Genomic DNA, 24202 nt, shown 5'->3' on the forward strand with positions numbered 1-24202 from the left:
CCCTCTTCCCCTTCCTCACCACACTCCACCCACTCTCTCCGCCTCTCTAAAATAAATATAAGTAAAGATTTCACTGTTGTTTCTATCTGTGTTCTTACCAGCTGTAGCAGAAAATATCACAAATGATTAACTTTCTTCATGTACCCTGTTCTCTGAATTCTTTGTCTTACTGAGATAGGTATCTGCAAATGCCTCTCTAGCACCTATCCAAGGCAACAATTCTTGATGCACTTTATGCACTCTAAAATAAATAAATAAATCTTTTTTAAAAATAAAAGTATCCATACCTAACCTAAGCTCTCCTTAGGTAGTGTCAGTAGTTAAACACTCCTTTTACTTTAAAAATCACAAGTTCAAAAACAAGGTACAACCAGCAAAGAAATGGATGGTTGTTACATTAAAAACATCATAAACCACAGACATAAATTCAACATATATACAGATATTAGACACAACATGGCTACTTATGAAACCCCTTGCAGGCAGAATTCTGGAGGAGGCTGTTACTTATTGGCAGGCTTACAGCAGACAAAAAGAAAACAGACCCAACTACCTTAGCAGCTGGAAGGCTGACACATACTCCTCTGAATCCCATATGTTCTTTTCTAAACAAGTGCAGTACAGCTCTCTGATCTGTAAGTAAAAAGTACACTTGTAAGGAACCAAAAGTGATGTACTAAATTGTACACTACTCATTTGGCAAAATCATCAATGATCAAGACAAAAAATAAATCTTATTAAAAACAACCATTTTCTTTAGATGACTACAGACTGGGCATATATCACATAGTCAGGCTTTTTAAGAATAGTATTTACATAAAAGCAAAATGAGACTATATTGGGATTGGCTGATATCACTGATCACACTGCGATAAGAAAGCAATAAACTTGGTATGTGATTATTAAAGAGAACGCTTGATGGCAGAAATCATCTTTAAATAAATTATTCCTGTGTATTTATATTTGTTCTCTAAGTGTCTGAGTGAAGGATGCAAAGATTTAAGAATATAGAATTACCCAATAACATCCACTCTACAGATGGTTCACAGGTTTCTGGTATGACACAAAGGCCAGTGGAGCATAATTCTGCAAGCACAGAAGTGCTGCCTCCCTTTCAGTTTCTGGTGTAATGCAAGGCTAACCATTAAGCATTCTCAAACAGATTCTTTCCTCTATTTCAGTAAGGTGAGGGATCAGCTCTCTTGGTATACGTGACAAGGAAGCATGAAAGAAAAAAAGTTAAAATGCTTTAGGACAAATACAGTGCAGAGAGGCAACACCACTGGGATTCATGTGGCTGTTTCTAGTTGCGGCCATCAGAACAAAAAATATTGTTTCAATTACCAGTAATGTGTACAGCTGGAATGGATTTAGACTGTGCGTTCAGTGCATGATTTGGATCCATTTCAAATTCTGATGCCTGAACTGAATACTGCTGAAATCAAAGCAAGAAACTACTAATATTCTGACTGCAGAGATTCTAAAGACGAAGTTTTGGTTACCTGTCGACCCAACGGATACTTGGGAAGAGAAGAGGTGAACTGATGAAGACATCTCAAAACCAGGAAGTAATTTGAATGGTAAACATGTAAGTTTTCGAGTAATGATTGTGTCTCCGCCTTAAAAAAAAAAAAATCACAGAACACATTATGAATACATAAGTCAGTAATTAAAAGAATAAAATCTACTTGATGAATATGTATAATTTCTGGAAAACTGACGAGAGAAGACTCAGAAGTACAAATTAACCTCCTCAATTTTGAGAATCAGTAATGCACACAAAATCCAGGACAAAGGCTGGGCATCTCTGACTTAGTACCAAGTCTGGGGGTATCTTACACACACCAAAACTAATACCGCAGTTTCCCTCTGTCTACTGCACTGCCATTGTAACTAGGTTCCCAGAAATATAAGTGTCCAAAAATGCACCTTGCTAGATGCCTGCCTGTGCCAGTCAGCTGCTGTGTGCCACAGCAAGGCAGGCCCATCATCCTCTACCTTGTTGACATCAGAAGGGTGAGGAGGTCACCAGGGAGTGCAATACCAATATAATTAACAGTTCTGAGGTTCCACTTACGGTCTATGCTTTTCTGAAAGTACTGGAAGAACTGTGTTTCAAAGGGAAGAAAGGAAGACTACAGAAGAAACACCAACAGGTGATTCTGATAAATCCCTGCCTTTTGTTGAGAATTCCAATACTGGCTTTATTCAGTCTACCATTAAGAAAAATAGGAAAATGAGAAATCCTGAAGCCACTAAGCTTCATAATTTATACTTCAACAAGTATAATATGAGAGTGTCTTAAGAAACTGATAGAATAACTAATCTCACAAATCAGTTTCAAAAGGGTTTTTTGGGAGCTGTGTGGAATGGAGTATTATGTTTTCTAGAACCTTCTGAAATAGACTTTAAACATTTAGAAATGACTTTAAAACATCACCTCCTAGCAACATCCACGTATTTCTCAGACCTCAAATACTTCTATAACTGCTTCATCCTGTAACATTTTCTTAAGAGGATTATGATCTGTGTGGTCTTCACATTTTTTTTCTTCTCTAAGAAGTCAGTGAAGGACTTTTACTGCTGGGCTAGGTTTTTCTACCCCAGTAAAATCTTGCAGATACCCATTATTTTTAGCAGTCAAGCATGCAGAAAGTAACACCTAGATATCAACAAATTCAAGCAAACCCAACCTATATAAAGCAACAAATCTGATATATTTTCCTAAACTCTAATACACTTAGAAATCAATTCCTTCACCAGCAAGCTAGGTTATTACCTGGAAGCACAGGGCAAATGAAAGAAAAGCTTTTAGTACCAAAATGCTTCTCCTCCCAGTATTTGAGTTAGTTGGCAATTTCAAAAATCTAGGTTTCCTATTGTAACAAAGGGCATTTTAACCACCATTGGGAAAGTACATTTTAATTCTAATTTTACAAGCTATAACATAGAGGGCGCATAAAGCCACTAATTGTTTGCCTTAATGTATGCCTAAAAAGCTTTTAAACAAAGAAAGTATTCTGGAGAGAAATGAATCTATGAATAATAATCGCTCCTCATGCTTCTCCCACTACCTATTACTTTTGCTTTGTGGAGTGACTGCATGCACAGATAATGGGTGATGCAGTAGAACTGAATTCACTGGGATGAGGAGAGAAAAGAAATACCTGACACTGTGCGGGTAATGTTGCACCCAGGAACTATGCCTTGGGTAAGGGGAAGATGAGGACTATGCACAGGCTCTTTTCCCAGATGGTCTCAGTCCCTGCATGCTTCTATGTGATATCCCTGTGTCCATGGAATTCTAGCGCTTCACACATGTTCTGTTCTGTTCACAGAGCACAGCAAACTATTTCACCGGATGCTCAACTGAGGAAATGGAGTTCTCATTCCAACAGTGGAAATAAAACTGTCTATGCCAGACTTCATTAGAGACGATCTGTTATATCCTACTAAGGGATTTTCAGGAGTTATTTTGACCATCTCACACTTTCATCTTATGCTCTGACTTTGGGACCTACTCCCTATATAAGTAAAGATTTCACTGTTGTTTCTATCTGTGTTCTTACCAGCTGTAGCAGAAAGTATCACAAATGATTAACTTTCTTCATGTACCCTGTTCTCTGAATTCTTTGTCTTACTGAGATACGTATCTGCAAATGCCTCTCTAGCACCTATCCAAGGCAATAATTCTTGATGCACTTTATGAATACTTCATAGGTTGTGACGCTGAGAAAATTCTCCACTCAATACATTACTGCAGCATCACACTATGCATATGTAAAAACAAAGCCTGCGGAAATAGTAATCCTCCTTTCCATTCATTTTCTCCTCTAGCATTATTGTTATACACTGGCCATAGTTGCCACTGTTTAATTTCATAACTGTATTTAGGATGATTCTTCTCAGAGATACACTTTGCCTAGTAATATTATTTCCCAAAGAGATATACTTTCTTGTATTCTTGAAACACAAGAACTTGTAGTCTTTCCTTCTCTGACAAAGAGATGTGAACCAAAAGGTATTTCTCTTATATCAAATAATCCAATACTCCTTGCTCATCCACAAACATCCAGGCACGCTCCAACCTCAGGTCCTTTACACTTGCGGTCTGTCGGGAATTCCCTTCCTCCAGATTCCTGCATGGCAAGCCCTGCAACCTCCTTTAGTCTATAAATTCACCTTCTCAGTAAGGTGAATTTAAAATGTCAATGTTGTAGGGCCATGTGGGTGGCTTAGTCTGTTACGCGTCTGCCTTCAGCTCAGGTCACGATCCCAGGGTCCTGGGATCTAACTCCAAGTTGGGCTCCCTGCACAGTAGGGAGCCTGCTTCTCCTTCTGCTATTCCCCCCACTTGTGTGCTCTCTCTCTGTCAAATACATACATACATACATACATACATACATACATACATACTTTAAAAAAAGAAGTCAATGTTATCTTGCTGGATTTGGGCCACATTTACTAATTTTTCAACAAAAGTCAAAAGTCTGAATTTGTAAGTAAAATGTCTCAATTTGTATAGTTAGCTTGGGTTTTTATTTTTTTATTCTTAATTTTTATTTTTTTAAAGACTTTATTTATTTGACAGAAAGAGATCACAAGTAGGCAGAGAGGCAGGCAGAGAGACAGAGGGAAGCAGGCTCCCCGCCGAGCAGGTAGCCCGATGTGGGGCTTGCTTCTGGGACTCGAGGATCATGACCTGAGCTGAAGGCAGAGGCCTTAACCCACTGAGCCACTCAGGTGCCCCAATAAATAAAATCTTTAAAAAAACACCACCACCACCACCACTATGGACCTACTAAAAAAAAAACCACATTAATATCACACTGTGGTTGCCACTCAATGTATTACTATACATTTTATATGTATAATACATTACTCTACACCCTTTTAAATCAGCCATCTCCAATCACATCAATCCTGTCTGCTATTCAGTCAAAATCATTCACGTATTATTGTTTACTAATACGACAAGGCCTCTGTTGTTACAGAGCTTGTTACTTCCTTTGGAGGGGAAACCAATGACTATGTAAACTTAAATATATACATGGTAAAGAAAATACCATCAGATAGAGTTACATTTACCATGATGCTTAGTTTTTACAATTCTCTTCTAATTTTCATAGTATTTATCACTTTTGTGTCCAGATCTTAGGTACAGGGTGAAGAGTAACCCCAAGAAGATTTAAAGTATGTAATAAAGGCTGTACATTTTTATAATGTTCTTTCAATCAATTCACTCATAACTAAACACTTGCAAAACAAACATTGGATTTTAGGAAGAGGTATCAGCTGTCCAAAAACACAGCACTTTTTCAGTCATCCTCTTGCTAGAATTAAGCATTATTTTTCTCGTTAGAGGAATTTTGGCTGACAGCATTTGGTTCTCAGTGTCTTCTCATGTGACAGCTACCTAATGCAGTGCCAAACCACAGCTCTCCCCCAGCTCTAGCGTGGCGGGAGCACTCATCCTCTCATCTGCCTGGCTCTCCCTGTTCAGTAGCACTTGATGATCTGAGCTGCCACTTCCCACCCCATTACTGGGCTAAGGCCTCGCTCATCTGATCACAAGTAGTAGTTCGTTTTGCAGTCATTTTCTTCCTTTCTTCTCTTCTCCTTTTATTATTTTTTTCTAATAGATTCTAATAGATTTTCCCCTCCTCTTGCCCTTCTTTTCTAAAGAAATCAGAACAAAGAGGTGGAAGCAAAGGTAAAAGGCAGGTTTCCATCAAACTCATGACCTAATTCTGTGCCTTTTGATCATGAATCACCACAAAAAGCATATTAAATGGTGAAAAGAAATTCTTGCTCTACCACTGACTTGCTCTGTGACCTTAGTTTACTTCCTCTCTCTTGGCTGCAGTTCTTCATTTGCAAAATGAGCATACTGAATCAAGTTATCTTTCTAATAGGAATAGATTACAATTCTAAAGGGTCTGAGACTTACTTCCTACTCTCAACCAATTTAAAATCTAGCTCGGTACATACGGAATAGATATGTAAAACATTAACAAGTCAGAATAATAAAACTTCCAACTGTCACTGGCAAGGGATTGGATCTAAATTTTCTACATAGCATGAAGTTGAATTCTTTAAGGGTTGAAACCAAGCCAAAAAGCTTTAGGGAAGATTTGAATAAAAATATACAAACTGATTTTCTTATATGAAATACATGAAATTAGTCATTTGTTAAATATACTCAGCATAATGTAACTTCTTGACAAGACAGGATCAACATGAATAGGAAATCATTATTGAGAGTGTGACTGGTGTAAACAGCCCATGATTAAAATGGACCTAATCCTAGCTATGGTGCTGGAACTAACTTTTTTTTAAAAAAGTCTTTTGAAAATAGTGTGTGTGTGTGTGTGTGTGTTTATGTGTCTATGTAAATGACATTGGTATATATCCATATTCATATACAATACACACCTGTGTCTATTTGGTGGGAAGAAAGGGGATATTTCCTGTTCTGGCTTGAACATGAGCAGCAACATGCAGTGCCGCATGACACCCGGCTGCCGGGCTCTAAAGGGCAAATCTGCCTCAGACCACGTGGTTTTCTCTTGTAAATCAACTTTGCTGTTAACTTGCTACAGTATTTGAAAAGCCTATTGCTCATTTCTCGAACAACAATAATATAGAACCTCGGGCACCTTCTCATCAACTTACACTAATTCTTCTCAACAACTTATTCTTCAATGAAGTGTCACAGACAATGTGAGGCTTTGATGTCAGGTCTGGGTATTAATGACAGTTAGATAGGCAAGTTAATTTATCATTTTGTGACTCTCCTCAGTTACACAAAGGGATAAAAACATCTGTCATATGCAGTGGCTGTGACTCAAAATGAAACAATGCATAAAAACTATCTCTACTAATTGGGAAAAGCTGTTAATATTCTATTCCCCCAAAACATTTGTTCACAGAAAGAAAAAGAATTTCTCACTATTCAAAAAAATTTCCAGTATTTCAAGGCCCTATGTTTCTTACTACCAGATAATAATTATGCAAATGTGGTATGAGGCCACAATCTTCTTCAAAGCTCTCCTTAATTTTGGACTTGAAACAAAATTTCAGGCATAAGCGATAATAAAAGTCATATCTTTGTAATTACGAAGAATTTGAAAGTTCTGTTTAAGGCATTTGACAGCTTAATTTCTCATGAACAACTGTTTCTTAAGTTAAAGTTTTAAGTTAAAAAACAAAAAAACCTTGATTACTAGAGCAACGCTATGAGGCAAAAACACGATAAAATTACATCCAGGAACTGCTCCTGCTATTCCACCTAAAACCCATAGTAACAATTTACCTATCTTCAATTAAACATATGCACTAAAATAACATTTTAATGAGGAATCTAAATAATTTAACTCGTAAGAAAAAAATTACTACTAATGTGTTTAACGAACAAGTAAATAAAATCACAGTGTTTTAGAGCCAAAAGAAACTTTAAAGACTATCTGGTAAAACTTCTACCATAGGATTTGAAAGCTACTGAGTCATTAGTGGGAGCTTGTGCAAGCCTATTTGGCTTAAACTCAGAAAAACTTGATAACTGTCAGAAGACACTTTTTGGCCACTGTATCCAGATGCACTGAACATCACTCACGAGACAGACTACTTAGAAATGAAAGAACACACACAGTCTTTAGTCTTTTGTCAGCTATACATGGTCTTCCAAGGTTGTGCCTTTGTTGAACTTCCAAGTGAATCTTCTACAAAGGTTTTATGGTTTAGTCAGCTGAATTTTTAAATTTAAAAGTATACTCTCAAAAAACCCATGATGTTTATGAAATACAAAGTTGGCATAAAGTTTAAAAGCTGTAACTATGAAACTGAGTGTCCATAATTCTAAAGGAGTTTAAGGTTTTTTTTTAACATCTTGAGTCCAGTCAGAGGATAACTGAGATGAGTCATTTAAGTTAAGTGAGAATTTAGATTAGTTCTAATTTAAGAAAACAAGGTAAGGGAAAAAATAAACATTTCCTTCTAGACAATCAGTTCAATTCAAGTGGTTATCAAAGAAGGTCTTCAGACCAGCAGCATCAGCACTACCTGGAACCTTGCTAGAAACACAAATTCTTGGGGCCCACCTCTGAGCTACAAAAGTAGAAACTCTGGGAATGGAAATCAGTGTTTCAACAAGCCCTATGTGATTCTGATACACGCTAAAGTTTGAGAGCCACTGGTTTAGTTCATCAGGGTGGAGAGCAAAGTAGAATCTCAGGGCAGAAAGAATCTAGATACAAATATACTCTGAGGTCTAGGTCTTCAGAATCTGAGCACAGAAAATTGGTACAAAGTGACAAATTTCACAGTAGGCATGTCAATATAACTACATAATCTATACAACCATGTAACACAAGAGTATTACATATAATATGTATAACAATACGTAATATATAAAACTGTATTGATCTTAATTTTTATTATAGTGAAAAGTAATAACAATATTTATGATTACCTTTATAAACATTTCATTATGTATTTATTTTTAACTCACTCTCATTTACTGAACAGACTTTGACTATCACTAACCCTATGAGGAAATCACACTAGGAACTACTGTCCCATTATTGAGGCTTAAATAGGAGGAGTGATTTTTCTAAGATAAACCTGGCTAAGGAGTAGCTGGAATTGAAATCCAATATTACTGAGGCCAAAATCAGGATCTTCCCCAATATCATGTCATATCATATTATTATCATGCAGTTTTTTCTAATTTCTTTTACAGTGGAAAAATACATATAAAACTTGATTATGGGGGCACCTGGGTGGCTCAGTGGGTTAAGCCTCTGCCTTCCGCTCAGGTCATGATCCCAGGGTCCTAGGATCTAACCCCAAGTTGGGCTCCCTGCTCGGTGGGGAGTCTGCTTCTCCCTCTTCCTTGGTCCCTCCCCGCGACACATGCTCTCTTCTTCTCTCTCTCTTAAATAAAATCTTTAAAAAAATTGATTGTGTTTTAAAATAAGCTATAGAGAGAAAGCATTATAAGAATAAAATATACAAAGATTACTTTCACTCTAAACTATAAAAATCAATAGATAATGAATTATTTTCACAGATCTCATCTGTCCTTTGAATTTAGCAGGTAACCTGCCCGTAACTTTCTTAGGATAAAGATACAAATCCTTGTGCACCTTCATATTTCTCACTATGTAAATCTCAAGAAAATATACCTTTAACAAAGTATGCAATCCTAAAATGAATACAGCAAAGGTAATAATGGACAGCGCTGCTAAGTGCACTAGGAACAAGTACAGTATAAATAAATGCTCAGAAAATACATGAAAAGTTACTGAGAAGCACAGATAAATATCAAGATTTTTCTACAACAGACCAACCTAGAGATTCTCTCCCTTTATCATCTCAATGGTTAAAGGTACTCTTTAAAAATCTATTCCTGGCTTCTGAAAATATACTCTCACAGGAAATGCACTTAGTAACTAGTGGACTCAGCAGAGAGCTAATCCTTCTAATCTTAAAACTCAGTAAACATGCACACATCCCTTTCCACTGGTTTTACCAGAACAGCCTGCACTAGGATTTGAAAACTTCTTATTCTGCTCTAAAAAGGCTATAGAGATTATTAAAGTGATTATCAAGCCCAGTCTAGAAGTGATTTTTTAATATGGGCCAGCGTGGATTCCGCATTAGAAATAATGTTTCAAAAGCCAATGTCCAGTGTCATATTGTATGTCAATTATACCTCAATTATAAAAAAGTCATTCTTAATTTTTTTTTAAAAGATTTTATCTATTTATTTGACAGAAGGAGACACAGTGAAAGAGGGAACACAAGCAGGGGGAGCGGCAGAGGGAGAGGGAAAAGAAGAAGCAGGCCTCCCACCGAGCGGGGAGCCCAACGTGGGGCTCAATCCCAGGACCCTGGGATCATGACCCGAGCAGAACGCAGACACCTAACGACTGAGCCACCCAGGCGCCCCAGGCCATTCTTAGTATTTTTTGAGAATTTACAAAAAAGGAGGTAAGTCAGTATTCAGAGCTATACAGCACACATACCCTCTAGGAACTAACATTCTTCCGTTCAAAATTTGAAGATACACATAGGACTAGGGCTACTTCAATCTCATCTCAATTTTATTATAATTTTCTACAACTTCTTTCCTCAAAAAAGGCATGAAGAGTATGAAAACAAAGGTGACACTACACATTTCTAGTTGTCCATCATTAAGGGACTTACTAAGTAAAATGAAGGTCCATTCATTCCATAGAGTACTATACCACTCTCAACATTGATATGGAATGATTTCCAAGATGAAGTGCAAAACAAAACAAGGTGCAGAGCAGCGTATACAATATACTTATCTTCTGTTAAAATAGGGAATTCCCACAGTACATAATGTTACTTGTGTATATGAAGAATATTTCTGGAATGATGCATAAGAAACTAGTAACACTGACTATATCTAGCAAGGGGAAGTGGGTGGTTGAAGGATAAAGGTGTGAGGAGCTGTTTTATCTTTGCCTTTTGAATTATGTACCATGCCCAAGTATCATTTATTCAAGAAAGGAAAAAAACCCTCCTTCTTTTGCTATTCCCTATGTTGAATTGCTAACTCTTAATTTTCTAAGTTCATCACTTCTTTCCTGGCAGTGTATAATCAATATATAATGGTACCTTTTCAAGTCAAATCAATAGCCACTTAGCAGTGGGTCCCTAAAGTACATGGCTTCTATATGCCTTTATTTATGACAGCTTTTAAAAGAACACTAAAATGAGATTACCTGCAGATTCCAAGACTGCTATGTGGAAACAAAGTTGAGATCTAAAAATATTTTCGAATTACACCTGTAGTTAACACTTTTTCCTCAATAAAAAAGGTCATCTTAGAACTAAAGTTTTGTGTCACCTTCAAGTCACATTCCTATGATTATGAAGACCCACTAACTCACTGTGAAAAGCATATTAGGATGGACAGATATGTTTTATAAATTCACTGAATAAACATTATGTATATTTTGTTTCTCATGAAGAAAAAAGAATAAAACTGAAATGCATCCACATTCCTACCTTCAAAGATCTCTCATCAGTCAATAGTGCAATTTGCTTTTCTGAAGATTGCTTTTCCACGTACCTAAAATTTTCACCATACCATATACCAAGAGAGAAAATTAAACATTCTAAAGATCTGAATATCATATAGGAAAAAGAACTACTTAGGTGGTCACATTCTTTCATTTATTCTCAAAAATAAACTCAAGATAACAGTCATGGTTTAATGGTAATTTCTAACTCCTTAAATCAGCTAGACTTCATAATCTAAGGATCGAATCATAAACAAAAGTCATAAACTCCAGAATCAGGAAATGTTATTTATAAAAGTAACCCTGGAGGGGCGCCTGGGTGGCTCAGTGGGTTAAGCCGCTGCCTTCGGCTCAGGTCATGATCTCAGAGTCCTGGGATCGAGCCCCGCATCGGGCTCTCTACTCTCTAGGGGAGCCTGCTTCCTCCTCTCTCTCTGCCTGCCTCTCTGCCTGCTTGTGATCTCTCTGTCAAATAAATAAATAAAATCTTAAAAAAACAAACAAAAAAAAAGTAACCCTGGAGAACATGCAAATCATGTCCCTTTGTAAAAATATTTTTCTTTATGCTAAAATTTCAAAACCAACAAAGAAATCTCACAAGCGGAAACAGAGGATTTTATTGTGCTCTAAATAAAAAGGTTATTTTTCTTTTCCCCACTTCAAAAATAGCTAGATCTGAGATCCTTTATTTTACCCCAACCTCTATTATAAGATGTGTTAAATATGCACTTCTCTTTTTACCTCCTAAATGATGGAAGACGTCGGATGTTTTCACATTGATTATCTGATAAAAAATTTATTCTTCTCTTGGCTTCTGGGAGATTACAGCATAGAACACTGAGGGGCTGGGAGTAGAAATGTTCTAATAGAGAAAGCTGAAAGAAATGTGAAGATTAAAAAAAATGTGAAGATTAAATATATTTGTCATATTTTGGCAGTAAATCTTTTGCCCTTTGTCTACTCACTTTTAAGGTTTTGTTTTTCTTTTAAACAGTAAAAGTATGGCACTAATATATCTAATAATGTCATAATAACACTGCAAACAATGCATAAATCATTCTGTATCTTTAATATTTTAAGATTCCGATATTGTGGACAAGATCAGAAAACTGTAATCTCTGAAGTATAAACCAGAAGAAACCAATATAAATGGATAGATTAGCTCTCTACAAAAGCAACTTACTTACAATAACAGTAAATGTTATGGGGATGGGACTGGGGTGTGGCCTCAGAGTCTAACAGATGCCCAAATACTCACAAGAAAACACTCATCTAAAAACAGTGAACAAATCTGGTCTGCTGAATAAATAAAAACATTACAATGGTAGAAGCTTTGCCTACTGATAAAAAAGAAAAATGAAAAATGAGGTATGGCTAAAGAAAATATACCTTTTTAAACTGAATTTTATTTCATGAGAAAAAAATGCTACAGTATCTGGTAGTAAGTGTTATAGTAACTAGAACGCTGTGGTCTCTATAGTACAAGGGGGAATGATTTTCCAGATTCTACTGTAATTCCTAAGATATATCTCACAAGACTATCCAAACGTTAAAAACTCTAAGCAACCTTCTCATGACCAATTTGGTTTAGTTTTTATACCTTGATACCAGAGAAACAGTTCCCTAGATACGGGACACACACATTCTTGGACTGGAAAATAAAATTTCCCATTACAAATGAACAAATTAACATGCTGGCTTACATACTTGTATTAAGGTATTCGAGCTTGATCCTTCCTGGGTAAACTGATAATGAATTTCTGAGCCTATAAAGCTGAGGACTAGATACCCAAGGCTAGAGGAAATCCTCTAAAATAGTTCATTCTGGAGGAAGTATAAGGTTGTAAGGCAGAGCCAGCTTAACTAAGAAACAAACACCAAACAGAAAGTAATCGTTCGTGCCAAGTGCTAAATTATTTATGCACATATTAGCAAAATCACATTTCTTATATTTTCCAGTGATATTGTGATAATATTTATTCCAGTGTTAACATCACTTTTTAAACATCAGAAAAGTAAAAACCAAACATGGAGAAGGAATGGGAGGAAGTCACATGAGTTATAGTAGAGCTGTAAGTTAAGAACCCAGTATCACTTCATTACTTTGTCCAAGTGTGTTCTCAACATCTAGGTCAACCAACAAGTTGGTTAACATATTCATCCAATGAAGGAAAACTTAAACATTTAAAGAATGATTATATGCCCTACTGTACCTCCTAAAGAAATCAGGACTTACACATATTTCCTACCGATGATTAAGAAAACTGGCCAAATGGGGTCTTAATGGCTCTACCACTTATTAGCTGTGTGACCACGGCCATGCTTCTTAACCGGTTTCTTCACATGCAAAACTGAGGGTATTAGTACCCATTAATGAAACAATGTAAATACTTAGTAATGTGCCCAGTATACAAAAGAGGTGCTCAGTAAATTATGAGGAACCTATAAAATCATCTAATCTGATCCCCTATTTTATAGATGAGAAAACTGAGACCCAGACAGATTACATAATTTGGTTATAATGTCCTCTTCTTCACTTGCTTTCTCAATGTGGAGACTACAGTTTCTATTTCCTAAAACTCTTCTCCTGACTTCAGTGTTACTCTGCTTTCTATTGCTTTTCCTTATTTAGTCTCCTTTTCTATTGCTCTCTCATTAGCTTGCTGTCAGGTTCTAATCTTGGTCCTTTCCTCACTCCTCTGGGTGATGCCTCATCCTCATTACCTGACTTCACCCACCACCTTTTAATGATAAATCCTAAATATATCTATTTTTTGTTTCAGATCCTTCTTCTGAGTGCCAAATCTTTCTATCCAACATACCCGAAATTAACCATATACAAAAAGAAACATATCCTTTTCTAATTGGCTCTTCGCTTTTTATTAACATGTATACTAAATAAATGGTACCAACCTCCAATCCATTTGCCAAGCTAGAACCTGTGTGTGTGTCACCTATGCTCCTCTCTGCCACAACCTATCACCCACTTAATCACCAGGTTCAGTCGATTCTAGCTCAACCTCAAATCTGTTTCCTCCTCTCATTCCACTATCACTACCTTAAGTTAGCCCTTGTTTTATCTTGTCTAGAAAACTGTAATAGTCCTTAAACAGATCTCTCTCCCTGTACTGCTCAGCCTTTACCTAATGCACTTCCCATTTTAACCTGGTGAGCCCCTATTCTTTAGGCTATACTTCTGTTCTCTTATGGACTCTCTAAGCACGTTTCTTTCATAGCACTGACTACTGAGAACTGTAATTATGAGTTTCCTCTTCTGCCTCCTTCACTAAACAAACAAGCAATTTGAAGGCCGAGATTTCCTTGTCCTCTGTTAAAAAAAAAAAAAAAGTCCCTTTCTCCTTACCCACAAATATTAAGAATCACTGGAGTGCACAGGGAAGGACGGGAAGGAGCATAGATCTTGGCTTACAGTAGGCTTGTAAATAAATACTTTTGAGTAAAGAAATGAATGAAATAAAATGTATGAGAGAGGCCAGTTAGAAATGTATTTCTCAGTATCATTTAATTTCACACATTGGTAAGGTAAATGTTTTGTTGCTTTAAAATACTCTTTTTTAAAAAGTCAAGTTGAGGGGCACCTGGGTGGCTCAGTCAGTTGAGCATCTGACTCTTGATTTTGGCTCAGGTCATTATCTCAGAGTCCTGGGATCAAGTCCCAGTTGTTGGGATTCCCACTCAGTGGGGAGTCTACTTGTCTCCTTCTCCCTCTACCCTTACCCCTGCTCTCACAAGCACACACTCTCTCTCTTAAATAGATCTTAAAAAACAAAACAAAACAAAACAAAACTCAAGTTGAAAAAAAGATACGTATTAGCCATAAGAGAGCACTGCAGTTTTATATGGAGGAAAATATGTATGAGAAATAATTTACAACGTTAAGGCACTACACAAATGTGAGGTATTACCATATTGTACTTCTACACTGAATATTACTAACGTACTGGTTTCAGGAAACTTGACAAAACTGGCATGTATTTATAATGACTATATTTTGCTAAAGTATTTTAGGTAGTTGCCAAGAGAAGGAATTAACTTTTAAATAACTGGATAATGGGGTCCTTTTTTAGATTAGAACAGATGTTATGAAGAAGCTGAGTTCACAAATTTTCTTCTGGCAATTCAAGAAACCTCAGTCAAAATGTATTCCCAATACATAAGAATATAAATGAATAAACACAGATATATGTGCAAGGGAGAGCAAACGATGGCCCCCATCTATTTTGTATGGCCCAAGAGCTACAAATGTTTTTCATACCTTTAACTGGTTATTTAAAAAGAAGAAAAGAATATCCAACAGAGTTGTAGCATACAGCAAAAACATTTAATATCTGAATCTTTACAGAAAGTTTGCTGATCCCTTATATATAGCATCTCTTAGGTAGAAAGTATGTAAGCTTTCAACAGAATCTAAAAAAAAAAAAGTCCCTTTCTCCTTACCCCCAAATATTAAGAATCACTGGAGTGCAGGAGGGGAAGGAAGGTGTCTTTCCATTTTTGACATCCTAATGAGTGCAATTCTCTACATTTTGCTGCAAGGTAACAAAGGAATGATAGAACCTAGAATAATATAACTGGAATTATTTTAGAATTTGCCATTTAAAATGCCTTATCACATTAAATAGTTTGAATATGCAAATTAATGCAAATTAGTTAGAATCAGCTTATGAACTTTCATACCCATTAGTGTCTTCTCACCTGAAGTCCTTTTATAAAGTTTTGAATTGAGAAATCATGATACAAAAAGATGTTGGTCAGAATCTGTAACACTTTTTCACTTAGTTTAAAGGGAAACTGAGTTGTAAGAAGTAGCTGAAAGAGACAAAAGGGGAAGAAGATACACTCCTTATTAGTCTTTACTCTTCATCAGTATCTAGTATACATAATGAGGCAAGGAATGATACTATGACATATAACTATGAAAGCTATAATAGTAGCTAAGCTTCTTTTTTAGATCAAATTATCGACCAAAACTTTAAATTAATTTACACAACAGTCACAAACCAAAAAAAAAAAGCTATTCATACTATATCTTCAGAATCAAAAATATCCATCCATCATCTTCCACCCAATTGCTAATTTAAAAAAATACAATCTATTAACTATACAATCCCTTTTCTCCTACCAAAAGCCACTGAAGAAGCTATAGGTTTTGGCAATTCTTTTTTTTTTTTTTTTTTTTTAAGATTTTATTTTTTATTTGACAGACAGAGATCACAAGTAGGCAGAGAGGCAGGCAGAAAGACAGGGGGAAGCAGGCTCCCTGCTGAGCAAAGAGCCTGATGCGGGGCTCGATCCCAGGACCCTGGGATGACCTGAGCCGAAGGCAGAGGCTTAACCCACTGAGCCACCCAGATGCCCCGGTTTTGGCAATCTTATTATAAGACTTCTTTTTCATCTCTACTGATACACAGTACTGAAGAGTAACACACTAAGTACCGTTGAATGAAAAACACCAAAATAACAGATGTCTATTAAAAAAATGTAAAATAGCTGAATTTGTGCTAATTTTCAATGGTTTATAGCAAAGAATTTACCTCTGAAAATGAAAAGTCATACTAGGCTTTTAAAACAGAAACAGTTATAGAAGGCCAAATGCATTTGGCCACAACTAATTTCATTTTTTAAAAAATTTATTTATTTGAGAGAGAGAAAGACAGAGAAAACAAGTTACAGCATGGGGAGGAGGGGCAGAGAGAGAGAGAATTCCAAATAGATGCCACGCGGAGCACAGAGCCTGACGCGGGGCTTGATCCCATGACCCTGAAATCACCACCTAAACCGAAACCAAGAGTTGGATGCTTAACCAACTGCACCACCCAGGCATCCCAACCAAGCAATTTTAAATACTGTAGCTGGAAAAATTTTCCCCAAAGTATCAGTACATTAATGGATACCACCTTCATGGGAAAAAGATGAAGAAGCAGTTAGTAAATAAATGGAAGGTTGTCAGGTGCCTGGGTGGCTCAGTTGGTTAAAGGTCTGCATTGTCTCAGGTCATGATCTCTGGGCCCTCAGACAGAGTCCCGCATCAGGCTCCCTGCTTAGCAGGGAGTCTGCTTCTCCCCCTGCCTCTGCCCCTTGGCCCCTGCTTGTGAGCTTTCTTGCTCTCTTTCTCTCAAATAAATTTATAAAAAAAAAAAAACAAAAAAAACCTTTAAAAAAAAAATGGAGGGTTGTCATTACCTTCACAAGCAGCACAAGGCACACCTTAAAAGAGCTGAGCCTAGGGGCACCTGGGTGGCTCAGTGGGTTAAAGCCTCTGCCTTTGGCTCAGGTCATGATCCCAGGGTCCTGGGATCAAGCCCCACATCAGGCTTTCTGCTCAGCAGGGAGCCTGCTTCCTCCTCTCTCTCTGCCTGCCTCTCTGCCTACTTGTGATCTCTGTCAAATAAATAAATAAAATCTTTAAAAAAAAAAAAAAAGAGCTGAGCCTAGCAAACAACTTGTGGAAGGTCATTACTAATTCAGGTAGAAACTCAGAACTAATACTAACTTAGGTAGAAAAATAGAGCTAAAGTCTAAGAAGTGTTAGTATTTATTTTCTGTCAAGAGTAGCAATGACGGGAAAGAGTCCATTAAAAATTACAAATTATTTTACACAAAACAGAAGAGTCAAAACATTGTTACTGTTCTTGGGAAGTCATTAAATTCTATTAAAAAGTATTAAAAACGTAGAATTTCCCATTGAGTAATGACTGATTCACAGGTAGGTAGATATAGTAAGATACAATCATTCTTTTTATAAAGCTTGTATTTTGGGGTGTCAGCTCAGGTCACAATCTCAGAGTACTGGGTTCGAGCCCCGCATCAGGCTCTCTGCTCAGTGGAGAGTTTGCTTCTCCCACTGCCACTCCCTCTGTGCTCTCTCTCTCTCTAGCTTTCTCTCAAATAAATAAACAAATCTAAAAAAAAAAAAAAAACTTTATATTTTATCTGAAGAGGCAATACTGTACCCTATTAAAATCATTACATACAAAGAAAAGTGAAGATATGTTCAATATCATATTCTGAGAGATGAAGAATGTTATCACTAACATTTATATTTATAATCTATTCTTGGCAGTCTTTTCATCCTATTTCACTGATACAGTTTTTCCTTTTTACCTTATCAAGTACTGTAGTCAGATGCTCCTTGCAGGACAAAGACTGGAATAGTTCTATGCACAAAAGAGATGAAACTGCATGAGGAAGCAACCGATGGATGATAATAGGAGATGTGGCAATTCCAAAAATGAGTATTAGTGGAAATTCATGTAGATGTTGACTAGTTTTCAAAGGAAAATATAGAAGTGGGATTTCATTAGGAAGTATATTTCAATACATCAAATTTCAAATTAAGACCTTTATTTGAACGCATACAGTGTAAGACACTGCTGAGGAGTTATCATTCCAAATACTCAAATTTTCTAGGTCACACAGTCCCCTCTATTAAAGTAATATAGTTCTTTCCCACACATTCTAACTCTGAAACTGCTCTATTAACAGATCCTCTCATTTTCTACATAAGTATACAGAGGTCCAGATGGATCACATGCCTCCCTGTAAGGTTATACAATCTCAAATGTTAGAAGAGTTAGGTATCATTCAAATTAACCTCTCAAAGTTTGAGCCCTACCTACAGTCCTCCTAACAGACATCCAGCCTACGCTTTGAGAGTTCAGTGACATGTAATACACAAACTTTCAAGGTAACTTATTCTATTTATCCACATCTCTATCAGACACCAAGTCACCCAACCATAAATAACAGCTAAGAGTTAGGAAACTTTCCTTACACATATGTAAGACGTATTTTTAAAGGATACCATTTAAAAATGTTACATCCTTTCCTTGAATTCTTAACTCAAACTTATTGGACATGATTTATTTTGAGCATTACCAGTATGAACACAAATGACTTCCACAGAGTTAAAACAGAACAATCTTTGAGAGCTATTGTGGGTCTGAGCCCTTTGTATCATGGCTGATGACTTTGCCTGTTCTTGCCTATTGGCTACTGTTTTTCGGTATTATAGCAATACCCAGTTCTACCTTCACAAAAGTACAGTGCCTGGATTCTGTTACTGTTGTACATTCTTCCACACCTCCTCACATTCTTGCCACAACTTTGTGGCAAAAGTAGCCACAAATTTAAGCTCCAAAAAAGAACAACTCTTCTGTCACTTTCTTATTCTGCATTTTTTTAAAAGACTTTATTTATTTATTGACAGAGAGATCACGAGTAGGCAGAGAGGCAGGAAGAGAGAGAGGAGGAAGCAGGCTCCCCGCCAAGCAGAGAGCCCAATGCGGGGCTTGATCCCAGGACCTTGGGATCATGATCCGAGGCCCAACCCACTGAGACACCCAGGTGCCCCTCTTATTCTGCATTTTTAAAGCATGTAAAGCAGTTTGGTTTTAGCATTAAGAGAAGTCTTAGGATTTAGAAATCTTAGTTTCAATAGGGAAAAAAAGACACCATTAAAATAGGAATTACAAGTATATTAGTAAATTGTAATACAATATAGCTTTAGGCAAATGTAGCTATAACTATCAAGTAAGTTTATATATAGAAAAAGTCAGAATAAATTACATCCTTAAAAATGTACCATGGGGGGGGCGCCTGGGTGGCTCAGTGGGTTAAAGCCTCTGCCTCCAGCTCAGGTCATGATCCCAGGGTCCTGGGATCCAGCCCCACATCCGGCTTTCTGCTCAGCAGGGAGCCTGCTTCCCCTCCTCTCTCCCTGCCTGCCTCTCTGCCTACTTGTGACCTGTCTCAAATAAATAAACAAAATATTTTTTTAAAAAAATGTACCATGGGAAATACAAGTCACTGGATTTTAAATAGGGTTAGTTACTTTAATTATGAATCTCACAGGACTGCCTTGAAAGTCCAATGAGACCATGAAAGTAGTTTCTCACTGTAAGTATTATATAAGATAATGTTATTTAGAAAACGTACTTGCTCAGAAGAGCTATATGTAATTCAGAGCTTCTAAGGGTGCATAGGTATCAGAAAATAAGACCTGACAAACAGATCTCAATCTGGAGTAGTTTATCCACTTAATGCAAAAGTAAAAGACAGATGACCTTGGTGAGAAAACTACATTTTATACTGCCTTACATGCCAATTAAAAACTGTTTAACTTTAGTCTTTTGATCTCCTTCTGGGGTAAAAAAGCAAATGAAAATCTGATAGGAGGTCTTTGAACATTGAATTACAAGGAATTTGTAATCAGTCTGGTTTCTATCCAATTGGTATTAAGATTAAAATGTCATTCATTTTCTCTGGAAAAGGTGCTCTTCAAGTTAAAAGTTATATGTTTCCTTAATAAAAAGAATTTTATGTAAAAGCCACGTGTTATATGATCTACCTGCTAATAATTATGAAGTCCTGCAGTACTTTTGTGGTGAAGCTTTCCATATCCTTTAAGATAAGCACAACAGGAGGAGACTGCCATTGGCTAGAAGAAGTCCTCTTTTTCCTTGGCATTTTTGGATCTGTCTTCTTTTAAGCCATTGTGAAAAGAAGGAGTTAACAGTAAGCCTTACCACCCAAACGATGCTACAATGCCACACGTTGATATATCTTCCTTTATATTTTACGGTAAAGCTGTTCCTTTTATTTCTCCCACATAATAAAAAGAAACTCATTTCAACAGTTACTAGCAGAATCTTTCTGTGTCTGACATGGGAATAATAACCAAGAAGAAAAAGTTTCAGTAAAATCTATAACTCATATGAAATATTTATTTCTGCTATCTGAGAAAACGACAGAAAAAAGCACTGGGAGAAGACTTTCCATAGATTATCTTTTCTGTTAATAGAATGTTTTATTTTGCTTTGCTTTAAGGTGAAAACAAGTATTTTTAAATAAAAAGCACAATAAACTACTCGCTGCTCTGCTACTGTTAAACTTCAAGTTGAAAAGCATCTTTAATATCATCTGGTCCAATCCCGATCTTTTAAAGACATCTGACATAAACTGAATGTACATTTGATATCTACAAAATTTAAAATTGTGGATCAAATTAAGATATTATGATAAGCATTAGACCCAATTTTATCCCTATATAAAGCAAAATGAAAACTTCACTTATGAGTGACTTCAGCAAATACCTTTATCAGAAGTCGCCACAGTATTTTTTTCCCATACTCTGGCTACAAAGCATCGTGAACTGCAGCTGTGGTTCTATGGTGCAGTTCTCTGTGAATCACCTAGGTGATCCATTTTCACCAGGGACTGTCATGGTAGAATGAACTTCTTTTTAGCTATCTATTTGTTGAATATACTTTACTTATAAGACCATTTATTCCTAAGAATTCTAAATGTGGAACAAATTAGGTTTTTTAAAAAATGACTATTTCTCATTGGACTAAGTTGACAGTGGACACTGGCAGAATAGTTCTACTGCACAAAAGCAAATATTGAGGGACCTAAGAGATAATACATTAGAGTTATAGCCATTGTCACAGAGACAGAATCTAGAGCAGAACCAATTCCTGACATTGTTTTTGTCGCTAGATGACATTCACCCGCAAATAAAATGGCTTTGTAAGAACTGAAACACTTATCAGGAATTAGACTGCATACTGATAAAAGAATACTTTTAGGGGCGCCTGGGTGGCCCAGTGGGTTAAAGCCTCTGCCTTCAGCTCAGGTCATGATCCCAGGGCCCTGGGATTGAGCCCCACATCAGGCTCTCTGCTCAGCAGGGAGCCTGCTTCCTCCTCTCTCTCTGCCTGCCTCTCGGCCTACTTGTGATCTCTGCCTGTCAAATAAATAATTTAAAAAAAATACTTTTAATTTCTAACAGCCTTATGAAAAATAAGTAGCTACTATTAATAGCTGCAAAGCATAAGCATATTCTTATTAGAACAAAACAGTGCTATGTTTAATATAATTCTAAGCCTTTTCAATCATATGCCAATTTCCAGAGAGAAAATTGTCAGTTTACACTTACCTGTGTGACATTCATATACCAGCTAGAAAGAGAATCCATTGAACAATGTGTCCTTTTCTGGGCAACCTGAATACTTCCCTCTTTGGAGTCCTCATCTACACAGCAGCCCATCAACTGTGAAGCCAGCTTTTGCAAAAAATGTTTTATATCTGCAGAATAGGTAAAAAAATGTAAGAAAGCTTATCTCTCTTTAAAACAAATATGAAATAGCTGAAAGTTCTTGATCAGTATATACATTTGGGTAGGATGTATTTTTCTATACTTAACATTAACATAACACTTAACATATTTACTGTTAATGTTCGTTAGTATCTTCTCTTTAATATTTAAATTTCACTAATTCAGACTAACACTAAGCCAAAGTTTATGTTTATTGTCCACAATAAAAGTGTTACCTAAGCAAATGTGTAAACATGAAAATTATGAGAAACAATCTATATTTAAATCACACTAGACAGTGAAAGGTTTTTTGTTTTTTTTAATTTTTAAATTTTTATTTAGTTATTTATTTATTTATAAAGATTTTATTTATTTATTTGACAGAGATCACAAGTAGGCAGAGAGAGAGGGGAAGCAGGCTCCCTGTTGAGCAGAGAGCCTGATGTGGGGTTTGATCCCAGGACTCTGGGATCATGACCTGAGACGAAGGTAGAGGCTTAACCCACTGAGCCACCCAGGCACCCTGACAGTGAAAGGTTTTTAAGGCCCCTAAAAAAAAAAATCAGAAGTGTTATTTACATTAAGTTATTTTACTGATTATAAACCTTCCTTAGAGTCATTTTAAAAGATGTCCTAGGGGCTTTTATTTAATCAGTTCTAGTCAGTTTATGATTATGAAAGTAATATAAGCACATAAAGTCCTTATGTCAGTTGAAATCTAAGCCCCTTTTACTCCATTTTACATCCTTTATGACTCAATGGCTTCGTATACCTAAGATTGGCTCTGGTGATGGACTATTTTTTACCATGCTGGTCTTTCAGAGTAGAACAACAGGGTGATTTTGAGGCTGTGAATATGAACCTCTACAGTCGGACTAAATAAGAGCTGCCAAATCCCCAATCCTTAATTCTCAGCTCCCTGTCCCAAACTTTCCAACTTATTCAAATTTTACTGCGTTAAGGAACACATCTCATAAAATGCCTAGACTATTGCTGACTGTGAAGTTAATCTGGCAGGATGGAGCTAGAATAAATGAAGTAAGAGGTAGCAAAGAGTCCTGCAACAGTCATGATTACTGCCATAGGCAATAAACCTCACCCTGCCAAAAATGTAGCGCCATGCTCTTCCCACAAATGAAAAGGGATAAAGAAAGCTAGAGAGAGAGAGAGAGAGAGAGAGAGAGAGAAATACAGAAGGTCAGAAGAGTTCTAACAGCTCACCAAGATTATTTATTCTGTACCTGGACAATCTTTAGCTTGCAATGAGACTACATACGGAGTGACATTATTCTGAAGGGCTTCTGTTAGACTTCTGAATGTTAAATCATGATCTGTTACATTCACACCTATGGAATAATAGATCATTATTACACCATCATTTGTATTATTAACAATTTAACAACCAACAAGGCTAACACATCCAGTGAATTACTAAAAGTACTTTTAAATACAATTAGTAACAGAAACTGAAAAAATATATACTGCATAAATGAAGAGACCTCCACTGACAATAGATACCTGGAGGCATACATAATATTTATTTGTCAGAAAGGGTATATTGCACAACTTCTCTTTAAAAAAAAAGTTACTGGGCGCCTGGGTGGCAGAGTGGGTTAAAGCCTCTGCCTTCGGCTCAGGTCATGATCTCAGGGTCCTGGGATTGAGCCCCACATCAGGTTCTCTGCTCAGTGGGGAGCCTGCTTCCTCCTCTCTCTCTGTGCCTGCCTCTCTGCTTACTTGTGATCTCTCTCTGTCAAATAAATAAATAAAAATCTTAAAAAAAAAATAAAATAAAAAAATTTTAAAAAAGTTACTGAGGATATGTAGTTAACCCCTCAATACATCTCAGGATGTTACTCTGTCAAATTCATAAAGAACTCTTAAAATAATGATTCAAAACTAAGTGATATGTATTCCAGGCTCACTGTGACCCTAACTTAACAAGCGAGGAAAATCTAATCAGTAACACTATTAATGATTGTTGTAGTAAATATAATAGGTTAAGTATACAGTAAGCTAATTTCTAAGG

The 24202-nt window shown here is 36.5% G+C and overlaps 1 protein-coding gene across 2 annotated transcripts in view; it reads right to left on the reverse strand.

Annotated features, from left to right (window-relative positions):
- The window catches only part of LOC111158769 (origin recognition complex subunit 3), a 61951-nt gene that overhangs the window by 23648 nt on the left and 14101 nt on the right, over nucleotides 1-24202 (reverse strand). Inside the window, exons 5-13 of one of the 2 annotated variants that reach the window (XM_022521032.1) lie at nucleotides 23415-23519; nucleotides 22015-22163; nucleotides 20425-20558; nucleotides 18180-18339; nucleotides 15771-15884; nucleotides 11796-11929; nucleotides 11041-11104; nucleotides 1503-1619; nucleotides 554-633 (exon numbers count right to left, since the gene is read on the reverse strand). In XM_022521032.1, the coding sequence (XP_022376740.1) occupies nucleotides 554-633; nucleotides 1503-1619; nucleotides 11041-11104; nucleotides 11796-11929; nucleotides 15771-15884; nucleotides 18180-18339; nucleotides 20425-20558; nucleotides 22015-22163; nucleotides 23415-23519 (1057 nt within the window). The remainder of the gene's footprint in view (nucleotides 1-553; nucleotides 634-1502; nucleotides 1620-11040; nucleotides 11105-11795; nucleotides 11930-15770; nucleotides 15885-18179; nucleotides 18340-20424; nucleotides 20559-22014; nucleotides 22164-23414; nucleotides 23520-24202) is intronic. The other variant, XM_022521033.1, reaches the window with a different exon arrangement.

This window comes from Enhydra lutris, unplaced genomic scaffold, assembly GCF_002288905.1.
Source record: "Enhydra lutris kenyoni isolate GAN:26980312 unplaced genomic scaffold, ASM228890v2 scaffoldscaffold63, whole genome shotgun sequence".
Taxonomy (NCBI): domain Eukaryota; kingdom Metazoa; phylum Chordata; class Mammalia; order Carnivora; family Mustelidae; genus Enhydra; species Enhydra lutris.